At 43.2% G+C, this 20,697-nt stretch overlaps 1 protein-coding gene across 1 annotated transcript in view; it reads right to left on the minus strand.

Annotated features, from left to right (window-relative positions):
• Positions 1-20,697, minus strand: part of LOC124040707 (FYVE and coiled-coil domain-containing protein 1-like) — a 62,677-nt gene that overhangs the window by 24,536 nt on the left and 17,444 nt on the right. Inside the window, exons 4-13 of the mRNA XM_046357781.1 lie at positions 18,434-18,554; positions 12,490-12,564; positions 11,976-12,015; positions 11,539-11,768; positions 10,909-11,400; positions 9,844-10,599; positions 8,864-9,055; positions 8,487-8,614; positions 5,850-6,017; positions 4,354-4,424 (exon numbers count right to left, since the gene is read on the minus strand). Coding sequence (XP_046213737.1) covers positions 4,354-4,424; positions 5,850-6,017; positions 8,487-8,614; positions 8,864-9,055; positions 9,844-10,599; positions 10,909-11,400; positions 11,539-11,768; positions 11,976-12,015; positions 12,490-12,564; positions 18,434-18,554 — 2,273 coding nt within the window. The remainder of the gene's footprint in view (positions 1-4,353; positions 4,425-5,849; positions 6,018-8,486; positions 8,615-8,863; positions 9,056-9,843; positions 10,600-10,908; positions 11,401-11,538; positions 11,769-11,975; positions 12,016-12,489; positions 12,565-18,433; positions 18,555-20,697) is intronic.

The following is a 20,697-nucleotide window of genomic DNA, read 5'->3' on the forward strand; positions in this document are numbered from 1 at the left end:
GCAGTCTCATCTCTGGTTAGTAAAGCCCCTTCCCTCCTGCTAGAGCAGTCTCATCTCTGGTTAGTAAAGCCCCTTCCCTCCTGCTAGAGCAGTCTCATCTCTGGTTAGTAAAGCCCCTTCCCTCCTGCTAGAGCAGTCTCATCTCTGGTTAGTAAAGCCCCTTCCCTCCTGCTAGAGCAGTCTCATCTCTGGTTAGTAAAGCCCCTTCCCTCCTGCTAGAGCAGTCTCATCTCTGGTTAGTAAAGCCCCTTCCCTCCTGCTAGAGCAGTCTCATCTCTGGGTAGTAAAGTAGCTTCACCCAGAACAGTCTAAGCCGGGGGGGTTCTACTAAGCTATATACGATGGTTTTATACCAAGGATCATTTAGTTTCAATTTTAAGACCCCTTTTAGTATAAACAAAATATATATATATGTTTGGGGAAAAAACGCATTGAATAACAGATAGCCCTTACTGCTATTAGCCCATAGAAACACATTGAATAACAGATAGTCCTTACTGCTATTAGCCCATAGAAACACATTGAATAACAGATAGTCCTTACTGCTATTAGCTCATAGAAACACATTGAATAACAGACAGTCCTTACTGCTATTAGCCCATAGAAACACATTGAATAACAGATAGTCCTTACTGCTATTAGCTCATAGAAACACATTGAATAACAGATAGTCCTTACTGCTATTAGTCCATAGAAACACATTGAATAACAGATAGTCCTTACTGCTATTAGCCAATAGAAACACATTGAATAACAGATAGTCCTTACTGCTATTAGCCAATAGAAACACATTGAATAACAGATAGTCCTTACTGCTATTAGCCAATAGAAACACATTGAATAACATATTGTCCTTACTGCTATTAGCCCATAGAAACACATTGAATAACATATAGTCCTTACTGCTATTAGAAACACATTGAATAACAGATAGTCCTTACTGCTATTAGCCCATAGCAACACATAGAATAACAGATAGTCCTTACTGCTATTAGAAACACATTGAATAACAGATAGTCCTTACTGCTATTAGAAACACATTGAATAACAGATAGTCCTTACTGCTATTAGAAACACATTGAATAACATATAGTCCTTACTGCTATTAGAAACACATTGAATAACAGATAGTCCTTACTGCTATTAGCCCATAGCAACACATAGAATAACAGATAGTCCTTACTGCTATTAGAAACACATTGAATAACATATAGTCCTTACTGCTATTAGAAACACATTGAATAACAGATAGTCCTTACTGCTATTAGAAACACATTTAATAACATATAGTCCTTACTGCTATTAGCTCATAGAAACACATTGAATAACAGACAGTCCTTACTGCTATTAGCCCATAGAAACACATTGAATAACAGATAGTCCTTACTGCTATTAGCTCATAGAAACACATTGAATAACAGATAGTCCTTACTGCTATTAGAAACACATTGAATAACAGATAGTCCTTACTGCTATTAGCCCATAGCAACACATAGAATAACAGATAGTCCTTACTGCTATTAGAAACACATTGAATAACAGATAGTCCTTACTGCTATTAGAAACACATTGAATAACAGATAGTCCTTACTGCTATTAGAAACACATTGAATAACATATAGTCCTTACTGCTATTAGAAACACATTGAATAACAGATAGTCCTTACTGCTATTAGCCCATAGCAACACATAGAATAACAGATAGTCCTTACTGCTATTAGAAACACATTGAATAACATATAGTCCTTACTGCTATTAGAAACACATTGAATAACAGATAGTCCTTACTGCTATTAGAAACACATTTAATAACATATAGTCCTTACTGCTATTAGCCCATAGAAACACATTGAATAACAGATAGTCCTTACTGCTATTAGCCCATAGAAACACATTGAATAACAGATAGTCCTTACTGCTATTAGCCCATAGAAACACATTGAATAACATATAGCCCCCACAAAAAATCTGAAGGAAGTTTGTTCTGAAGTGTCTGAGAGATATAAGAAAGATCAGGAAACATGTATATTTTTTTACATTATTTAACCCCTTATTTTTGGTACTAAACAGCCTCCATCTATACTTCCATAAATGTTTTCAACAAGTACAGGGGAACTTCAGACGAGTCGTGTGAGGCTGGTGGGGATCATAGAGCAAAACAACCAACATGTACGTTTTCGTGAGAGTCTCACCTTGCCACAGAGGGGTCTTAACCTCTTGAAGCTAGGGGGCACTATTTTTATGTTTGGAAAATGAACGTTCCCAAAGTAAACGGCCTATGTCTCAGGACCAGATGCTGGAATATGCATATAATTGACAGATTGGGATAGAAACCACTCTAAAGTTTCCAAAACTGGCAAAATGTTGTCTGTGAGTATAACAGAACTGATATTGCAGGCGAAACCCTGAGAAAAATCAAACCAGGAAGTGGCTTCTATTATCTTATTCTTTGTTTTAGTATGGTCAGGGCGTGAGTTGGGGTGGGCAGTCTATGTTTGTTTTTCTATGTTGGTTTTTGTGTTCGGCCTAGTATGGTTCTCAATCAGAGGCAGGTGTCGTTAGTTGTCTCTGATTAAGAATCATACTTAGGTAGCCTGGGTTTCACTTTTGGTTGGTGGGTGTTTGTTTCCGTGTGAGTGTTTGGGCCACACGGTACTGTTTCGGTTTTGTAAATTCACGTTGTTATTTTCTGTTTAGTGTTTTAGAGTTTGAATTAAAAATCATCATGAACAAAGCTGCTCTTCAGACGAAGAGGAGGAAATCCGTTACAATTATTTTAAAAAGTCATTATGGATATTATTTGGAATTTGTCTGCGTTGTCGTGACCGCTCTTTCCTGTGGATTTCTGAACATAACGCGCCAAACAAACGGAGGAATTTTGGATCTAAAAATAATCTTTATGGAACAAAAGTAACATTTGTTGTCTCGTGAGTGAAAACATCAGAAGATCATCAAAGGTAAATTAATAATTTGATTTCTTTTCTGATTTTCATGAACAAGCTACCTGATGCTAAGTGTACTTAATGTTTTGTCATGCGATCGCTAAACTTACAAACGCTTGGATTGCTTTCGCTGTAAAGCATTATTTCACAATCTGAGATGACAGGTGGATTAACAAAAGGCTAAACTGTGTTTTGCACTTGTGATTTCATGAATATGAATATTTTTTGGTAATATTATGACTGAGGCGTTGCTGATGACAATTATCCCGCTTAAGGGATGGGTAGCGTCAAGAAGTTTTTTTAAAGTGCCTTCGGAAAGAATTCAGACCCCTTGACTTTCTCCACATTTTGTTACTTTACAGCCGTATTCCAAAATGGATTCAATAAAACCAGAAATCTTATTTATGAGACTCGACACAGCTCAGGTGCATCCTGTTTCCATTGATCATCCTTGAGATGTTTCTACAACTTGATTGGATGGAGTCCAGCTGTGGTAAATTCAATTGATTGGACATGATTTGGAAAGGCACACACCTGTCTATATAAGGTCCCACAGATGACAGTGCATGTCAGAACAAAATCCAAGCCATGAGGTCAACGGAATTGTCCGTAGAGCTCTGAGGCACAAATCCGAGACAGATCTGGAGTTCCCCAAGAACACAGTGGCTTCCATCATTCTTAAATGGAAGAAGTTTGGAACCACCAAGACTCTTCCTAGAGCTGGCTGCCCGGCTAAACTGAGCAATCTGGGGAGAAGGGCCTTGGTCAGGGAGGTGACCAAGAACCTGATGGTAACTCTGACAGAGCTCTAGTTCCTCTGTGGAGATGGGAGAACCTTCCAGAAGGACAACCATCTCTGCAGCACTCCACCAATCAGGTCTTTATGGTAGAGTGGCCAGACGGAAGCCACTCCTCAGTAAAAGGCACATGACAGCCCGCTTGGAGTTTTACAAAAGGCACCTAAAGAAACCAGATTCTCTGGTCTGATGAAACCAAGATTAAACTCTTTGGCCTGAATGTCAAGAATCATGTTGGCGGCAGCATCATGCTGTGGGGATGTTATTCAGCGGGAGGGACTGGGAGACTAGTCAGGATTGAGGCTAAGATGAACTGAGCAAATTACAGAGGTCCTTGATGAAAACCTGCTCCAGAGTCTCAGGACCTCAGACTGGGGCGAAGGTTTACCTTTCAACAGGACTACAACCCTAAACACACAGCCAAGACAACGCGGGAGTGGCTTCGGGACAAGTCTCGGAATGTCCTTGAGTGGCCAAGCCAGAGCCCGGACTTCAACCTGATCAAACATCTCTGGAGAGACCTGAAAATAGCTGTGCAGCAACGCTCCCCATCCAACCTGACAGAGCTTGAGAGGATCTGCAGAGAAGAATGGGAGAAACACACACACACACACAATAGAGGTATCTTCTTGAGGAGAAGAAGCCGGCTGTGTACTGGCTGTAGCAGTCTGGGCAGCAGCGCTCTCTGGCACACAAGCACACAGTGGGCACCACACACCACAGTTAGAAATAATTATTGATTGATAAATCGAGGTCAATTGATCAGCAAATCAACTGACTGATTTGTTGACCGATTGATTACCTGATGAGTTCTATGAGTCTTTCCTCCAGATTGATTTAGTGATTGATTACCTGATGAGTTCTGAGTCTTTCCTCCAGATTGATTACCTGATGAGTTCTATGAGTCTTTCCTCCAGATTGATTTAATGATTGATTACCTGATGAGTTCTATGAGTCTTTCCTCCAGATTGATTTAATGATTGATTACCTGATGAGTTCTATGAGTCTTTCCTCTAGATTGATTTAATGATTGATTACCTGATGAGTTCTATGAGTCTTTCCTCCAGATTGATTTAATGATTGATTACCTGATGAGTTCTGAGTCTTTCCTCCAGATTGATTTAATGATTGATTACCTGATGAGTTCTATGAGTCTTTCCTCTAGATTGATTTAATGATTGATTACCTGATGAGTTCTATGAGTCTTTCCTCTAGATTGATTTAATGATTGATTACCTGATGAGTTCTATGAGTCTTTCCTCTAGATTGATTTAATGATTGATTACCTGATGAGTTCTATGAGTCTTTCCTCTAGATTGATTTAATGATTGATTACCTGATGAGTTCTATGAGTCTTTCCTCTAGATTGATTTAATGATTGATTACCTGATGAGTTCTATGAGTCTTTCCTCCAGATTGATTACCTGATGAGTTCTATGAGTCTTTCCTCCAGATTGATTACCTGATGAGTTCTATGAGTCTTTCCTCCAGATTGATTTAATGATTGATTACCTGATGAGTTCTATGAGTCTTTCCTCCAGATTGATTTAATGATTGATTACCTGATGAGTTCTATGAGTCTTTCCTCTAGATTGATTTAATGATTGATTACCTGATGAGTTCTATGAGTCTTTCCTCCAGATTGATTTAATGATTGATTACCTGATGAGTTCTGAGTCTTTCCTCCAGATTGATTTAATGATTGATTACCTGATGAGTTCTATGAGTCTTTCCTCTAGATTGATTTAATGATTGATTACCTGATGAGTTCTATGAGTCTTTCCTCTAGATTGATTTAATGATTGATTACCTGATGAGTTCTATGAGTCTTTCCTCTAGATTGATTTAATGATTGATTACCTGATGAGTTCTATGAGTCTTTCCTCTAGATTGATTTAATGATTGATTACCTGATGAGTTCTATGAGTCTTTCCTCTAGATTGATTTAATGATTGATTACCTGATGAGTTCTATGAGTCTTTCCTCTAGATTGATTTAATGATTGATTACCTGATGAGTTCTATGAGTCTTTCCTCTAGATTGATTTAATGATTGATTACCTGATGAGTTCTATGAGTCTTTCCTCTAGATTGATTTAATGATTGATTACCTGATGAGTTCTATGAGTCTTTCCTCCAGATTGATTTTGGTGCTGTAGAGGTCGTCCAGTTCAGCTGAGGTCCGGAGCTCATAGCTCTGTTTGTCCTGACAGGCTTTCCGTAGTCCCTCCCTCAGCTCCTCACAGGACCTCTGAGACACAACCAGGCTCTCTTCACTCCTGATATAATACCACAGAGACATAATACATGAGTATAATACAATGACTGACAGGCAAAGACTCACGTGGTTCACAAAAGACACACAGAACTAACTATATGTGACCAACCGCCTTTCTTCAGTCTTATGTAGCAAAATTTGAAATGGTGATTTATTTTTTATTTTTTACATTGGATAAAAGTAGAGACTCAGAGCTAAAAAAAAAATGGTATATCATACACTGCATTTGAGGAAACAATGGGAAAGTATTTCTGCTTTGAAAGTTGATCAACTTGTAACCGCACTTTTGAGAAAAATGGCCTTTGAATGTTTTGGTACCTAGTCTACACTCATTCAGCATCGTTCCCACCCTCTTAAGCTTTAGCCCCACCCATCTCTTTAATGGTTGATCCAAGCATTCTGTGCTAACAGCAGTCAAGCACCCAAGCTAACTTGCTAGCTACTTCCAGACACAAATGAGAGAACCGCTAACTGAACATTACTCGCCGAGCTGGTTAGGCTGTTATGTTATCCATAGTGTTGGTGACTGTAACTGTGCTGTCAGACTGTCCGTTGGTAAATTCAGAGTGCATACTGGGCACTCTGTCCGAAGAGTTGGGTTGATCCGAGCATTCTGACCTCACAACGGCAGTCAAGCACCCTAGCTATCTGGTTAACATTGGGCTAGCTACTTCCAGAAACAAATGAGAGAACACCCCACTCTGACCATTTTACTCGCCGTAGCAGAGCTGGTTAGGCTGTTTTCATGTTATCCAGAGCATTGGTGACTGTAACTGTAATGCTGGCAACAATTTAATTACGCTTTTTTTGCTGATGTTTACTAATATCGGCAATATTCAACGGGTGTTGCGCGTTCGTAAATTCATCAGTTATTCTGAGCTCTCTGGCACACTCGGACGAGAGTGCTCTGAAATCGGAGTAGATGGCCAGACAGAATTTACGAATGCACCCGTTACTTGCATATTGGAGTCTTTTGTTAAGACTTGTAGCTAGCCCTAACCCTGCAGGTAGCTAACCAACCAGGTCCAATGTTAGCTAGCTAACAGTACACTTTAACTTGAAATGAAAACGACTTTGTCAAAATTAGAAACGTGTATGTTAGGAATTTTATGAATAATGACTAAACAATATCTACATTTAAATAGAACTATAACTAATTAAACTCTACCCTGTTTTACAATATCTGATGAATAATGTTAGTTCATAAGAGATTATGTAGCATGAACAAGGAGTAATTAAACATAATAAACACCATTCCAACTAGGTTGGGGAGGAACGGGTTGTGGGTTTTAAAGCAAAGAGGATCATTAACCTATGTTTGAACCGACTCAGCTATAACTATGTGGCGTTTAGATAAGACAGCGAGAGCCCCTCCAGGTTTTCCGTATCTGGAACTGTCTGCTAAGGGGTAATAAACTATGGTGAGACTTCAGGAGTTCATGCAGGTATAGTGTGTCAGGTATGTGCGCTGGTGAGTTGGAATTAACTTTTGAACCTGCTTTGTCCTGGTCGAGAAGAGGAGATTCATTTTATAACCTATGACATCATATTTTATATATAAACTGTTGTACATGATTCTATGGGCAGCGAGCTCCGAGAATAAATACTATTGACTCATTTTGAATAGACTGGTTTTGTCTATTTTATGCAAATAAGGATCTTTCAAATTCTTTTAAAAACAGTCAGAGTGATTTTAATTGAATTGGTTAAGCAAATCAAATGTATTTATATAGCCCTTCGTATATCAGCTGATATCTCAAAGTGCTGTACAGAAACCCAGCCTAAAACCCCAAACAGCAAGCAATGCAGGTGTAGAAGCAGGTGTAATGAACACATGTAGGAATTATAAAATTCCCATGACAGTGTAATATCTGAAAATGTAGCTAGCTAGACTATCTTATCCATATACATCATGGTTGGATGCTTCTCCCTGTCACAGATGCCAACCTTTCCCTTAGTTTGAAGATGTAATCCGGAGACAGGTGTTTCCTCCATCTCCTTAGCTATCATACTCCAATTTTACTCGGTCTTCCAAAAAGTGGAGAGCAACACTTATGCAGTTCTACTAAGCAATATATTGTTTTTAAAGCTGCGTTAGACAGGATTACCTACACATATTGACCAGCTCAAACAGAAGTGTGCTATATGGCAGACCAATCCGAACTCATCTCCCGGCATGTCCAGCCCATTCATTTTCTCAGCCAATCATGGCTAGCGGGAAGGTTCCTGACTTTTTCCATGGCTAAACCAACTAGGCTCGTAATTTAACCATTTGACTCATATTTAAGGATATAACACCAGTTTGTTATTAAGCCACATGAAAGTTCACATGTTCCAGAAGGCATTTCCGCCAAACATTTTGATTAAAAATTAAAAAAAGATGACATTCAAATGGTTATCGTGTGAAGTAGTGACCCTCAACATTCACCTAGCTTCCTGAATCAAGTCACATATATAACAACAAAGTCACCTGGTGAGGTTGTGTTGAAGCTCCTCCTCTCTCTGTTGTATTAGCTCCTCCTCTCTCTGTTGTATTAGCTCCTCCTCTCTCTGTTGCATTAGCTCCTCCTCTCTCTGTTGCATTAGCTCCTCCTCTCTCTGTTGCATTAGCTCCTCCTCTCTCTGTTGCATTAGCTCCTCCTCTCTCTGTTGCATTAGCTCCTCCTCTCTCTGTTGCATTAGCTCCTCCTCTCTCTGTTGCATTAGCTCCTCCTCTCTCTGTTGCATTAGCTCCTCCTCTCTCTGTTGCATTAGCTCCTCCTCTCTCTGTTGTATTAGCTTCTGTGATGAGGCGATCCAACTGGTGTTGTCCTCTAGAGGTTGATGGTCCTGCTTGTCACTCGGCACAACAACAACAACAACGTGTTCAGTTGTTAGAAGGTCTTGGAGGGTCGAGGTTAAGAAGGAGTGAGAAGATTTAAAAAATGTGTGTATGTTTGTGCCTGACCTCCACCCCCTCAGTTTGGTCTTCAGGTATAAATTATTCTCCTGTTCCACCTCCACTTCAGACCTCACAGTCTTCAGCTCTTCAGACATAATCTGGGGTAGATAAGACAACCTCTAACTAGAACACTGTGCATTAGATCAAACAGTACCTGAACATGTAGTTCAGTACTGACCTGTAACTACTGTGGTCCTGCACTGACCTGTAACTGTGGTTCAGTACTGACCTGTAACTACTGTGGTTCTGTATTGACCTGTAACTACTGTGGTTCAGTACTGACCTGTAACTACTGTGGTTCAGTACTGACCTGTAACTACTGTGGTTCTGTACTGACCTGTAACTACTGTGGTTCAGTACTGACCTGTAACTACTGTGGTTCTGTACTGACCTGTAACTACTGTGGTTCTGCAGTGACCTGTAACTACTGTGGTTCTGCACTGACCTGTAACTACTGTGGTTCTGTACTAACCTGTAACTACTGTGTCTGTGGTTCTGTACTGACCTGTAACTACTGTGGTTCAGTACTGACCTGTAACTACTGTGGTTCTGTACTGACCTGTAACTGTGTCTGTGGTTCAGTACTGACCTGTAACTACTGTGGTTCAGTACTGACCTGTAACTGTGTCGGTGGTTCAGTACTGACCTGTAACTGTGTCGGTGGTTCAGTACTGACCTGTAACTGTGTCGGTGGTTATGTACTGGCCTGTAACTGTGTCTGTAGTTATGTACTGGCCTGTAACTGTGTCTGTAGTTATGTACTGGCCTGTAACTGTGTCTGTAGTTATGTACTGACCTGTAACTGTGTCGGTGGTTCAGTACTGGTCTGTGCCACCGTCTGTGGTTCAGTACTGGCCTGTAACTGTGTCTGTAGTTATGTACTGACCTGTAACTGTGTCTGGTGGTTTATGGTCTGGTTGCTGAGCTGATAGCGTAGTGCCTGGATCTCCTCCTGCTGTGCCTCCTTCTGAGCCCTGACCTTTCCTTGCTCTTCTTTCCCCAGCCTCCCCTTCTCCTCCCGCTCCTTCAGCAGCTGCTCCTGCAGGCCGAGGTTTTCCTGCTGCAGGGAGGTCATGCTGGTGTTCAGCTCCTCCTGAAACCTGTTGGACAGCACCTCCCATCGCTCTCGCGCTTCCTCATTCTGGGCAGTGAGCCTGCATATGTGGACCCCGAGCTCTGCTGTCTCTCTGTTGTTGTGGTCCAGGGCCTCCCGGATGTCTCCATGCTCCAGGGCCAGACCCTCATAGCGTGTCTTCAGGCTGTGGAGTTCCTCCCTGGCGGAGGCCAGCTCCAGGACTAGGCCTTGTGAAGCCTGAGCCTTGCGGCGCTGCTCCTGTCCCAGAGCCTCCTCCCTCTCCTGGGCCAGCAGCAGCTCCTCTACCTGCTGTCTGTTGAGCCCCTCCACCTGACTCCTTATCTGCAGCTCTGCTCCCAGCTGCAGCCGGGCTCTCAGCTCCACAACCTCCGTCTGCAGCCGTAGCACTTCCCCCTGGCTCCGCTGCAGCTGGGCCACCAACACAGCCGGGTGGAGGAGCTGCTGGGTCTGGGGACAGGGGGAGAGGTCCTGCGTCTGGGGCTCAGACTTCGAGGAAAGATGCTGGTTCTTCTCCATAGACAGTCCCTCTTCAGAACCAGCCTTATGTAGATTATTATGAGAACACTATGCAGTCTCTTTCTCTGTCCCTAGCTTCTCCTTCTCTCCATCCATCTCTCGCTTCTCTCTCTCCTGCCCCGCCCCAGTCAGTCTGTCAGTGTTCTCCTCCTCCAATTGTCTGATCTTTTCTCTACTCTCCGTCAGTTCTCTGTCCCTGGACCTCAGCTCCTTCCTCAACTCCTGAAGCTGCTTCTCCATCGCCTTCCACTCCTGCACCTCCCTCTCCTCCTGCACCTCTCTCTTCTCCTTCCTCTCCTCTCCCTCCTTCTCCCCCTGCATCTCCCTCTTCTCCTGCACCTTCCTCTCCTCCTCCTGCAGAACCTGGGTCTGTTGTAGTGCTGCGTCCCTCTCCTCTCCCTGCTGCAGAACCTGGGTCTGTTGTAGCGCTGCGTCCCTCTCCTCTCCCTCCTGCAGAACCTGGGTCTGTTGTAGCGCTGCGTCCCTCTCCTCTCCCTGCTGCAGAACCTGGGTCTGTTGTAGCGCTGCGTCCCTCTCCTCTCCCTCCTGCAGAACCTGGGTCTGTTGTAGTGTTGAGTCCCTCTCCTCTCCCTCCTGCAGAACCTGGGTCTGTTGTAGCGTTGCGTCCCTCTCCTCTCCCTCCTGCAGAACCTGGGTCTGTTGTAGCGCTGCGCCCCTCTCCTCTCCCTCCTGCAGAACCTGGGTCTGTTGTAGCGCTGCGCCCCTCTCCTCTCCCTCCTGCAGAACCTGGGTCTGTTGTAGTGTTGAGTCCCTCTCCTCTCCCTCCTGTAGAACCTGGGTCTGTTGTAGCGTTGTGTCCCTCTCCTTCTCCTGCACATCAATCAATATCAAAGTAACATTCACTTTTTACACTTTTCCTTAGTGACATGAAATACAATACTAGGTGTCACACAGCAGAAATGTATTAATAATGGCCCATGTCCTAGTAGCAGACAAAACGTTTGGTACCTGGCTGTCTAGTTTAGACAACAGATCCATGTTGTTGAGGTTGGCTGTCACAGCTTCCTGGTTGTGAGCCAATAGCTTCCCCTGCAGCTCTCTGACCTCGGTCCTCAGCCTCTCTGCCTCCTGGTCTAGCTCTCTGACTCGCTGTAACAATTTCACCTGTCTCGCCTCTGATTGGTGCAGCAGCTCCTTTTGTCTGAGCTCTGAATGGTCAACCAGGATGCGTAGGTCGTCTGCGGCAGTGCAGGGTGTGGAGACTCCATGTAGCTCCTCCCCAGCTCTCCTAACTCCTCCCCCAGGTCAGCCAGCAAACTGGAACCGTATTCTTGAGCTTTGAACTCCTGCAACTAGAGAGACCGTCCAGTCAGTCAGTCAGTCAGTCAGTCAGTCAGTCAGTCAGTCAAGTAAATCAATCAATTGATTGATTAATCAGTACATACCCCTGAGTAGCTGACCAGGCTGTTGACACTGGAACAGCGACTGGGAGGTTTCCAGAGGGGGCGGAGTTAGACCCCAGACTCCTCCTAGAGTTACAGACACAACAGAGTGAACTATAGTCATTGTCATGTCTTTGGCTATGTCGGATTAAGTGATATGACATGCTATTCTATAACATCTTTTCTCTGTAATATGTAATTAAATAACGAACCCTGGCTAACAAGTTGAATCAGCAATACAAAATTTGGTTTAAATATCTATTTACTAAATACCTAAATAATCACACAGAATTACATATACACAGAATGGATCATACATTGATTACAAATGATGTCATAAAGGAAAGTCCCTAGCGGACGGGAGAGATATGGCAGCTGGTTACACAAAGAAAGGGTTTTGAGTGAAAGAGCGGGAAGACTGAGGAACAAAGAGAGGAGCCATGCTATCGTAAATACAGTATCTTATGCATTCTAAATTACCGCCCATTTGGAAAAGGAAAATGCAATAAATATTTACCCTGAGCTGCGCTTCGGGAAGTTGGTCATAGATGCTGGCCGTGTTGGCCAACAGATCTTCCTCGGAAGAATGTCTCTGGTGGTGAACAGAATACGTTGTAGTATCTTCATTGTGAGTTAGACTGGATACTTTGTCCGTCCTTTCCTAGCCCACGATTACAGTTGTTGTTGCTAACTCAACGGCTAGGATGTCTCACTTCTTTAGTGAGTAAGAGTTCAAAGTTCATACCATTCACAGTCAAAGCTCACGCTAAGGTTGGCTTAGTTCTGTAGTTGACATGTTAGGACCGTCGTCCTCACAACAGGAGGTTACTTTTTCGTCTAGGGCTTTATATAGTGGTAGGAGAGTAGTTTACAACCAATGCCTCTTCACATAGGCGAGCCACTGATTGAGCAGAGCTTTACCCTTATGAAAACCCAATTCTGTCATTTGGAAGCTAAAATTCCATTTCACCTTTTCAAAAATAGTTTCACATTTAAACATATAAATTGCACAAAAATTCCATGTGAATCTGATAACTATAATGTGTAGACTTTCCAGGATACAGCTTATGTCATCCTATCATTAATAAGAATGTCTCAGATGACAACAGAACTGACATCATATTAATTTAGTACCAACGCATATTTTCAACTGGTTGGATATGGTTCCTTTCCCCCCAACTTTTGATGTTCCCCGACTCCATGTTTAACAAAGGCTCTTCAAGAGTCCTTCAGTAGAGTTAAGAGACAGAGGGGAGAAAGGTATTTATGGGGGGTCATAAACCTTATCCACAGGCCAACGTCATAACATCATGTACAGTGGGGCAAAAAAGTATTTTAGTCAGCCACCAATTGTGCAAGTTCTCCCACTTAAAGATGAGAGAGGCCTGTAATTTTCATCATAGGTACACTTCCACTATGACAGACAAAATGAGGAAGACAAATCCAGAAAATCACATTGTAGGATTTTTAATGAATTTATTTGCAAATTATGGTGGAAAATAAGTTTTTGGTCAATAACAAAAGTTTCTCAATACTTTGTTATATACCCTTTGTTGGCAATGACAAACGTTTTCTGTCAGTCTTCACAAGGTTTTCACACACTGTTGCTGGTATTTTGGCCCATTCCTCCATGCAGATCTCCTCTAGAGCAACAACATTTTGGGGCTGTTGCTGGGCAACACGGACTTTCAACTCCCTCCAAAGATTTTCTATGGGGTTGAGATCTGGAGACTGGCTAGGCCACTCCAGGACCTTGAAATGCTTCTTATGAAGCCACTCCTTCGTTGCCCGGGCAGTGTGTTTGGGATCATTGTCATGCTGAAAGACCCAGCCACGTTTCATCTTCAATGCCCTTGCTGATGGAGGTTTTCACTCAAAATCTCACAATACATGGCCCCATTCATTCTTTCCTTTACATGGATCAGTCATTCTGGTCCCTTTGCAGAAAAACAGACCCAAAGCATGATGTTTTCACCCCCATGCTTCACAGTAGGTATGGTGTTCTTTGGATGCAACTCTCAATTCTTTGTCCTCCAAACATGACTTCTTCTGGGTCATCCAAATGCTCTCTAGCAAACTTCAGACGGGCCTGGACATGTACTGTCTTAAGCAGGGGGACACGTCTGGATTTGAGTCCCTGGCGGCGTAGTGTGTTACTGATGGTAGGCTTTGTTACTTTGGTCCCAGCTCTCTGCAGGTCATTCACTAGGTCCCCCCCGTGTGGTTCTGGGATTTTTGAGATCTTGCGTGGAGCCCCAGATCGAGGGAGATTATCAGTGGTCTTGTATGTCTTCCAGTACCTAATCATTGCTCCCACAGTTGATTTCTTCAAACCAAGCTGCTTACCTATTGCAGATCCAGTCTTCCCAGCCTGGTGCAGGACTACAATTTGGTTTCTGGTGTCCTTTGACAGCTCTTTGGTCTTGGCCATAGTGGAGTTTGGAGTGTGACTGTTTGAGGTTGTGGACAGGTGTCTTTTATACTGATAACAAGTTCAAACAGGTAACGAGTAGAGAACAGAGGAGCCTCTTAAAAAAGAAGTTACAGGTCGGTGAGAGCCAGAAATCTTGCTTGTTTGTAGGTGACCAAATACTTATTTTCCACCATAATTTGCAAATAAATTCATAAAAAATCCTATCCTATTTTTTTATTTCTCATTTTGTCTGTCATAGTTGAAGTGTACCTATGATGGCAATTACAGGCCTCTCACATCTTTTTAAGTGGGAGAACTAGCACAATTTGGTGGCTGACTAAATACTTTTTTGCCCCACTGTACCCCAACCAACCAGGTTTACAGGCAACATTCGCACTGAGCTAAAGGGTAGAGCTGCCGCTTTCAAGGTGCGGGACTTTAACCTGGAAGCTTACAAGAAATCCCGCTATGCCCTGCGACGAACCATCAAACAGGCAAAGCGTCAATACAGGGCTAAGATTGAATTATACTACACCGGCTCCGACACTCGTCGGAAGTGGCAGGGCTTGCAAAACTATTAGACTACAAAGGGAAGCACAGCCGCGAGCTGCCCAGTGACAGGAGCCTACCAGACGAGCTAAATCACTTCTATGCTCGCTTCGAGGCAAGCAACAAAGAGGCATGCATGAGAGCATCAGCTGTTCCGGACGACTGTGTGATCAAGCTCTCCGTAGCCGATGTGAGTAAGACGTTTAAACAGGTCAACATACACAAGGCTGCGGGGCCAGACAGATTACCAGGACGTGTGCTCCGGGCATGTGCTGACCAACTGGCAGGTGTCTTCACTGACATTTTCAACATGTCCCTGATTGAGTCTGTAATACCAACATGTTTCAAGCAGATCACCATAGTCCCTGTGCCCAAGAACACAAAGGCAACCTGCCTAAATGACTACAGACCCTTAGCACTCACGTCTGTAGCCATGAAGTGCTTTGAAAGGCTGGTAATGGCTCACAACACCATTATCCCAGAAACCCACTCCAATTTGCATACAGCCCAAACAGATACACAATCTCTATTGCACTCCACACTGCCCTTTCCCACCTGGACAAAACTAACACCTATGTGAGAATGCTATTCATTGACTACAGCTCAGCGTTCAACACCATAGTACCCTCAAAGCTCATCACTAAGCTAAGGACCATGGGACTAAACACCTACCTTTGCAACTGGATCCTGAACTTCCTGACGGCCTCCCCAGGTTGCAAGGATAGGTAACAACACCTGCTGCGCTGATCCTCAAAACAGGGGCCTCTCAGAGGTGTGTGCTTAGTCCCCTCCTGTACTCCCTGTTCACCCACCACTGCGTGGCCAAACACGAATCCAACACCATTAAGTTTGCTGACGACACAACGGTGGTAAGCCTGATCACCGACAATGATGAGATGGCCTATAGGGAGGTCAGAGACCTGACAGTGTGGTGCCAGGACAACAACCTCTCCCTCAATGTGAGCAAGACAAAGGAGGTGATCGTGGACTGCAGGAAAAGGAGTGCCAAACATGCCCCCATTCACTTCGATGGGGCTACATTGGAGCGGGTCGAGAGTTTCAAGTTCCTTGGTGTCCACCTCACCAACGAGCTATGACAACGCTTTTTCCCCTCAGGAGACTGAAAAGATTTGGCATGGGTCCCCAGATACGAAAAAAGTTCTACAGCCGCACCATCGAGAGCAACCTGACCGGTTGCATCACCACCTGGTATGGCAACTGCTCAGGATCCGACCGTAAGGAGCTATAGAGTGTAGTGCATACAGCCCAGTACATAACTGGGGCCAACCTTCCTGACATTCAGGACCTATATACTAGGCGGTGTCAGAGGAAGGCCCAAAAATTGGTCATAGACTGTCCTCTCTGCTACTGCACAGCAAGCGGTACCGGAGCGCCAAGTCTAGGACCAAAAGGATCCTTAACAGCTTCTACCTCCAAGCCATAAGACTCCTGAACAATTAATCATATGGCCACCCGGACTATTTGCATTGACCCCCCCCCCTCCACCCCTTTGTTTTTACACTGCTGCTACTCACGGTTTATTATCTATGCATAGTCACTTTACCCCTACCTACATGTACAAATGACCTCGACTAACCTGTACCCCCGCACATTGACTCTGTACGGTATCCCCTGTATATAGCCTTGTTATTAGTATTTCATTCTGTAACTTTTTTTTTCTTTCTATCGTTTATTCAGTAAATATTTTTGGAACTCTATTTTCTGAAAACTGCATAGTTGGTTAATATATGCCATTTAGCATAAGGGCTTGTGTTATGATGTGCCCTGGGGGGAGGATCATAGTCTTAATTTTAATTTTGCTGGACCCCAGGAAGAGTAGCTGCTGCTTTTGCAGCAGCTAATGGGGATCCACAATAAATACAACTAGCCCCCCCTCTCTCTCTTTCTCCACAGTTTATGGCAGTCATAAATACTTCTGGGTCTGTAGTTTTGAGATTGGAATGTGTGACTGTGGGACACAGAGAGACTTGGCCAAACTCCTTATCCTCAAAATGGGAGAATTAAACAATATTTTTACTTTTGAGAATGTGGGAATGGTCCGTGGACACTTAAGGGACAGTTATGACGAGTGTGTTTCATTTGGTGACATCACGAGGGACAGGAAACAGACATAAGAGAGAGTTATGGGGTACATTTACCAGCGGTTTACGTCTAAATGTGAAACTAATGTGATTAAACATGAAACTATCTGTGAAAAGATGTGATATTAAGTTTCTAAATGATGAATATGAATTTTCATATGAAGATTAACTAGTTAGTGGCCACACCCCCGTTAGCCCAGACATCACATTACGCGTCAAAGACACTTTTTTCCAGAGTATAAAACTCACTTCTTACAAAATCTACAGTAAGTCAGAGAACGCCGGGACAGAGTGAGGTCTATTGACCATTAGACTATACAGCTGTAGTTTTGGCTACACAGCTGGAAATGGTTAAACTCTGAGACTGTCGATCACTACAGAATAAGAGCAAATATTAGACGCATAATTACTAGTCTGCAGCTAGAAATTACATAAGTCTAGTACGAGAATACCGACAACCACCGACGCATCTATTCTATGAAAACATTTCCGAATGATACTCTGAAGTAACCATTCCAACCACCGACAACCACGAAAGACATTGACTTCTGGGAAAGTTAACCAGAGAGACTCTGATGAACCCTACAGGAAGATCAAGTGTTTTCAACAGAGAGACAACAACGACGTTAAATATGTAATTTCTTTCAGAATGAGCGTCTTTTCATGTGCAAAGTATTAGCATGTCAATGAGTACAATTATCCACTGTGTGTTGTTAATCCATTTTGTCTTTCCCGCTCTTTCGCAGTCCCCACCCGTTTCCTTTGTCTACTAATCCGTCATATCGGCTTTATCCACTCTGGACTTTTTCGTTGTATCATTTAGTAACTCAAATATCTACCATTTGTTATGTAATTCTGTGTGATTATTTAGTTGGTTAGTAAATAAATAATTATGCCAATTTGTATCGCTGATTCATGATTTAGGCTAGGGTTCGTGTAGATATTCAAGGGTTTGCAACGTTCAGTAATGAGAACTGATGAGGTAATAATAACAATGAGACTAAACGATCAGCTATTAAAAATATCTGAAGAGTTATATTCGGAAAATTATAAACTCTGTAAATCTCAATATTCTCCGTGGTGACCCGACTTCCTAGTTAATTAATGTTCACATGAATAGTTTCATCATGTAATAATTAAACAGAGAACTGATTTGATATAAATAAGTCTTCAAATTTAATGGTAGACACTTGTAAGTAAGCATTTCACGGTAAGGTCTCCCTACCTGTTTTATTCGACACATATGACAAATACAATGTGATTGGATTAGATGTTTTGAGGTACCTTTAGATGGTACCATTCTATGGAAACCAGGAAGTGATCACCAGGAGATACCGTGGGGTGATTACTGACCACTCCTATTAATGGTAAACAAAAGCATATTACCTGGCCAATCAGCATCGAGGTCGTGACCTCGATGCCACGTCAAACTGGACCTCGTTGAGAACATACAGTTGACTGATGATGTCACTGCTGAGGTGAGACTTCAGGAAGGGACTGCGAGCAAAGTACCACTCACTGGAACACACACACACACACACACACATGCTATTAGAAAAGAAAGAGACTGACAAAAGGGATGACATTTGGCTTTGGTGGGATATGAGAGAGGAAGACAGACTACAGTGACATTAAGGAAGTAAAACTAAACTGAACAGAGGAAGGGAAACATCACAGTTATAAAATACTTTATATACAATAATAAACTGGGTGGTTTGAGCCCTGAATGCTGATTGGCTGACAGCCATGGTATATCAGACCGTATACCACGGGTATTACTGCTCTAATTACGTTGGTAACCAGTTTATAATAGCCACGGCTAAGGGCTTTATGCAGGTACTCCGCGAAGCGTCAAGCAGAGAACAGCCCTTAGCATATTGGACATATACTGCTTCAATACACTGTACTGGGTCTCCTTTTTATCCAGCTGGGCAAGGAAGCCAGGTGTGTGTGTTTCAGTGTGTGTGTGTCCGTGTGTGTGTGTGTGTCCGTGTGTGTGTACCTGGTAACCTTGTGGTTGAGTAGACACTGTTGTAGGGTATCAGCCAGACGCTGATGGACCAGAGAATAGCGGAGAAACGCTCTACCTTTACCCAGGGAGAGCTAGACCGTTGAGAGTGACAAGGCAAAAGACCTCTGTACGCGGACAACGCTTCGATATAGAAAGAGAGGCAGGGCTACGTGAGCAGTCCTGGTTATACCAAGATAACCTGAAGTATCTATAGTGCCCTGTCCAATCCAGGGAACGGGATGCTAACCTCCTCTAGCACCCCGCTGCCGGCCAAGGGGCGGGGCTGAAGGTTTCCCAACGTGGGGCCCCACACCTCTTTAAGACTCTACTACCTGAGTTAACGGCCCCTACCAGCGCTCTATTTCCAAACAACTTACTAAAGTAGGTATCTTTAAAGAGTTAGAGATATGGCTACGGCAGTACCAACCTACCCAGACGCAGGAAGAGCATTGGCTCTCCATGCGGACGAGGAGGAATTACAAAGGACTAGGCGAGCTAGTGCCTTACCTTACAAACCATCATGATGTTTCGTCTTACCGGGTTTACCATGGGGTAAACTGAGAACGGTAGACCAGACAGCCATAAAACATCTTCTGGGAATAGAAGGAAGGGAAACTTTCTGGGATGATAAATTCCAGAAAAGAACCCTAAATGGCAACTACCATAGATACTACGGCAGCTCATGAGGAGCAAAGTAGAGTAGAAAATAATGGTTCAGAACAGGAAATCATACGCAGGCAAACGGCAGGTCTACCCAACACTAGGCTCGCAATGTGTGTACCAGGAATACCCTGGGGCCGCTGACCAAGAGGGAACAGACGGCCCCTCCAATAACAGGATTAGGCAAATAGCCCTGAATCCTAAGAATTTCCCGTGAAGTGCCAGGACCCGGTTACGAACCCAGGTCTCCGGAGTGAGAAACAGTCACTTAACCAACTGAGCCCTTGCTCTCTCTCCTCCAGGTGTTCCCCAATACACCAAGTCACTTGGCTCTGTCATAACCTCACATGGTCTCTCTTACATCATTGCTATGCAGACGACTACACAATTAACATCCTTCTCCTTTATCCCCTCCTTCCTCGACGAATAGTCGGCAGAACCCAGAAGATGAGGCAGACACAGCAGTACTTGAGACGGTGTATTTAATGAAGTAAAAAGTGAAGTTCTTCAGGAAAACATGTAACTCCACAACCTCAAAAGGAATCCTACAAGAACAAAGGTAATCCTCCAAGACAAAAAAGGTAAATCCACAAGGTGGAAGGTAAAGCACAAAAAGCCTCAAAAGATACTCAAAAAACAAACAAACAAGAACAAAAAAACAGAATTCCACAAGAGAGTCCACCGGGATCAACAAGAGTTCTCAGAGTACTAGGGCTGGGTGCTAACATACAAACACAGTGCAAAGAACTGAGGAAAACAAAGGGTTTAAATACAATCAGGGGAAACGAGGCACAGGTGCAAATAATAATGGGGATCAAGGGAAAACAAAAGGTTAAAAGGCACAATGGGGGCATCTAGTGACCAAAAACCGGAACAACCCTGGCCAAATCCTGACAGTGAAGACTGATCAACTTCACTAGAAATTTTTGGAACAGGTGGAAATTAATTATAAAATTATTAAGGAACACCAGTCTCTATTCAAAGTGTATA

The sequence above is a fragment of the Oncorhynchus gorbuscha genome, linkage group LG08, assembly GCF_021184085.1.
Source record: "Oncorhynchus gorbuscha isolate QuinsamMale2020 ecotype Even-year linkage group LG08, OgorEven_v1.0, whole genome shotgun sequence".
In the NCBI taxonomy this organism is placed as follows: domain Eukaryota; kingdom Metazoa; phylum Chordata; class Actinopteri; order Salmoniformes; family Salmonidae; genus Oncorhynchus; species Oncorhynchus gorbuscha.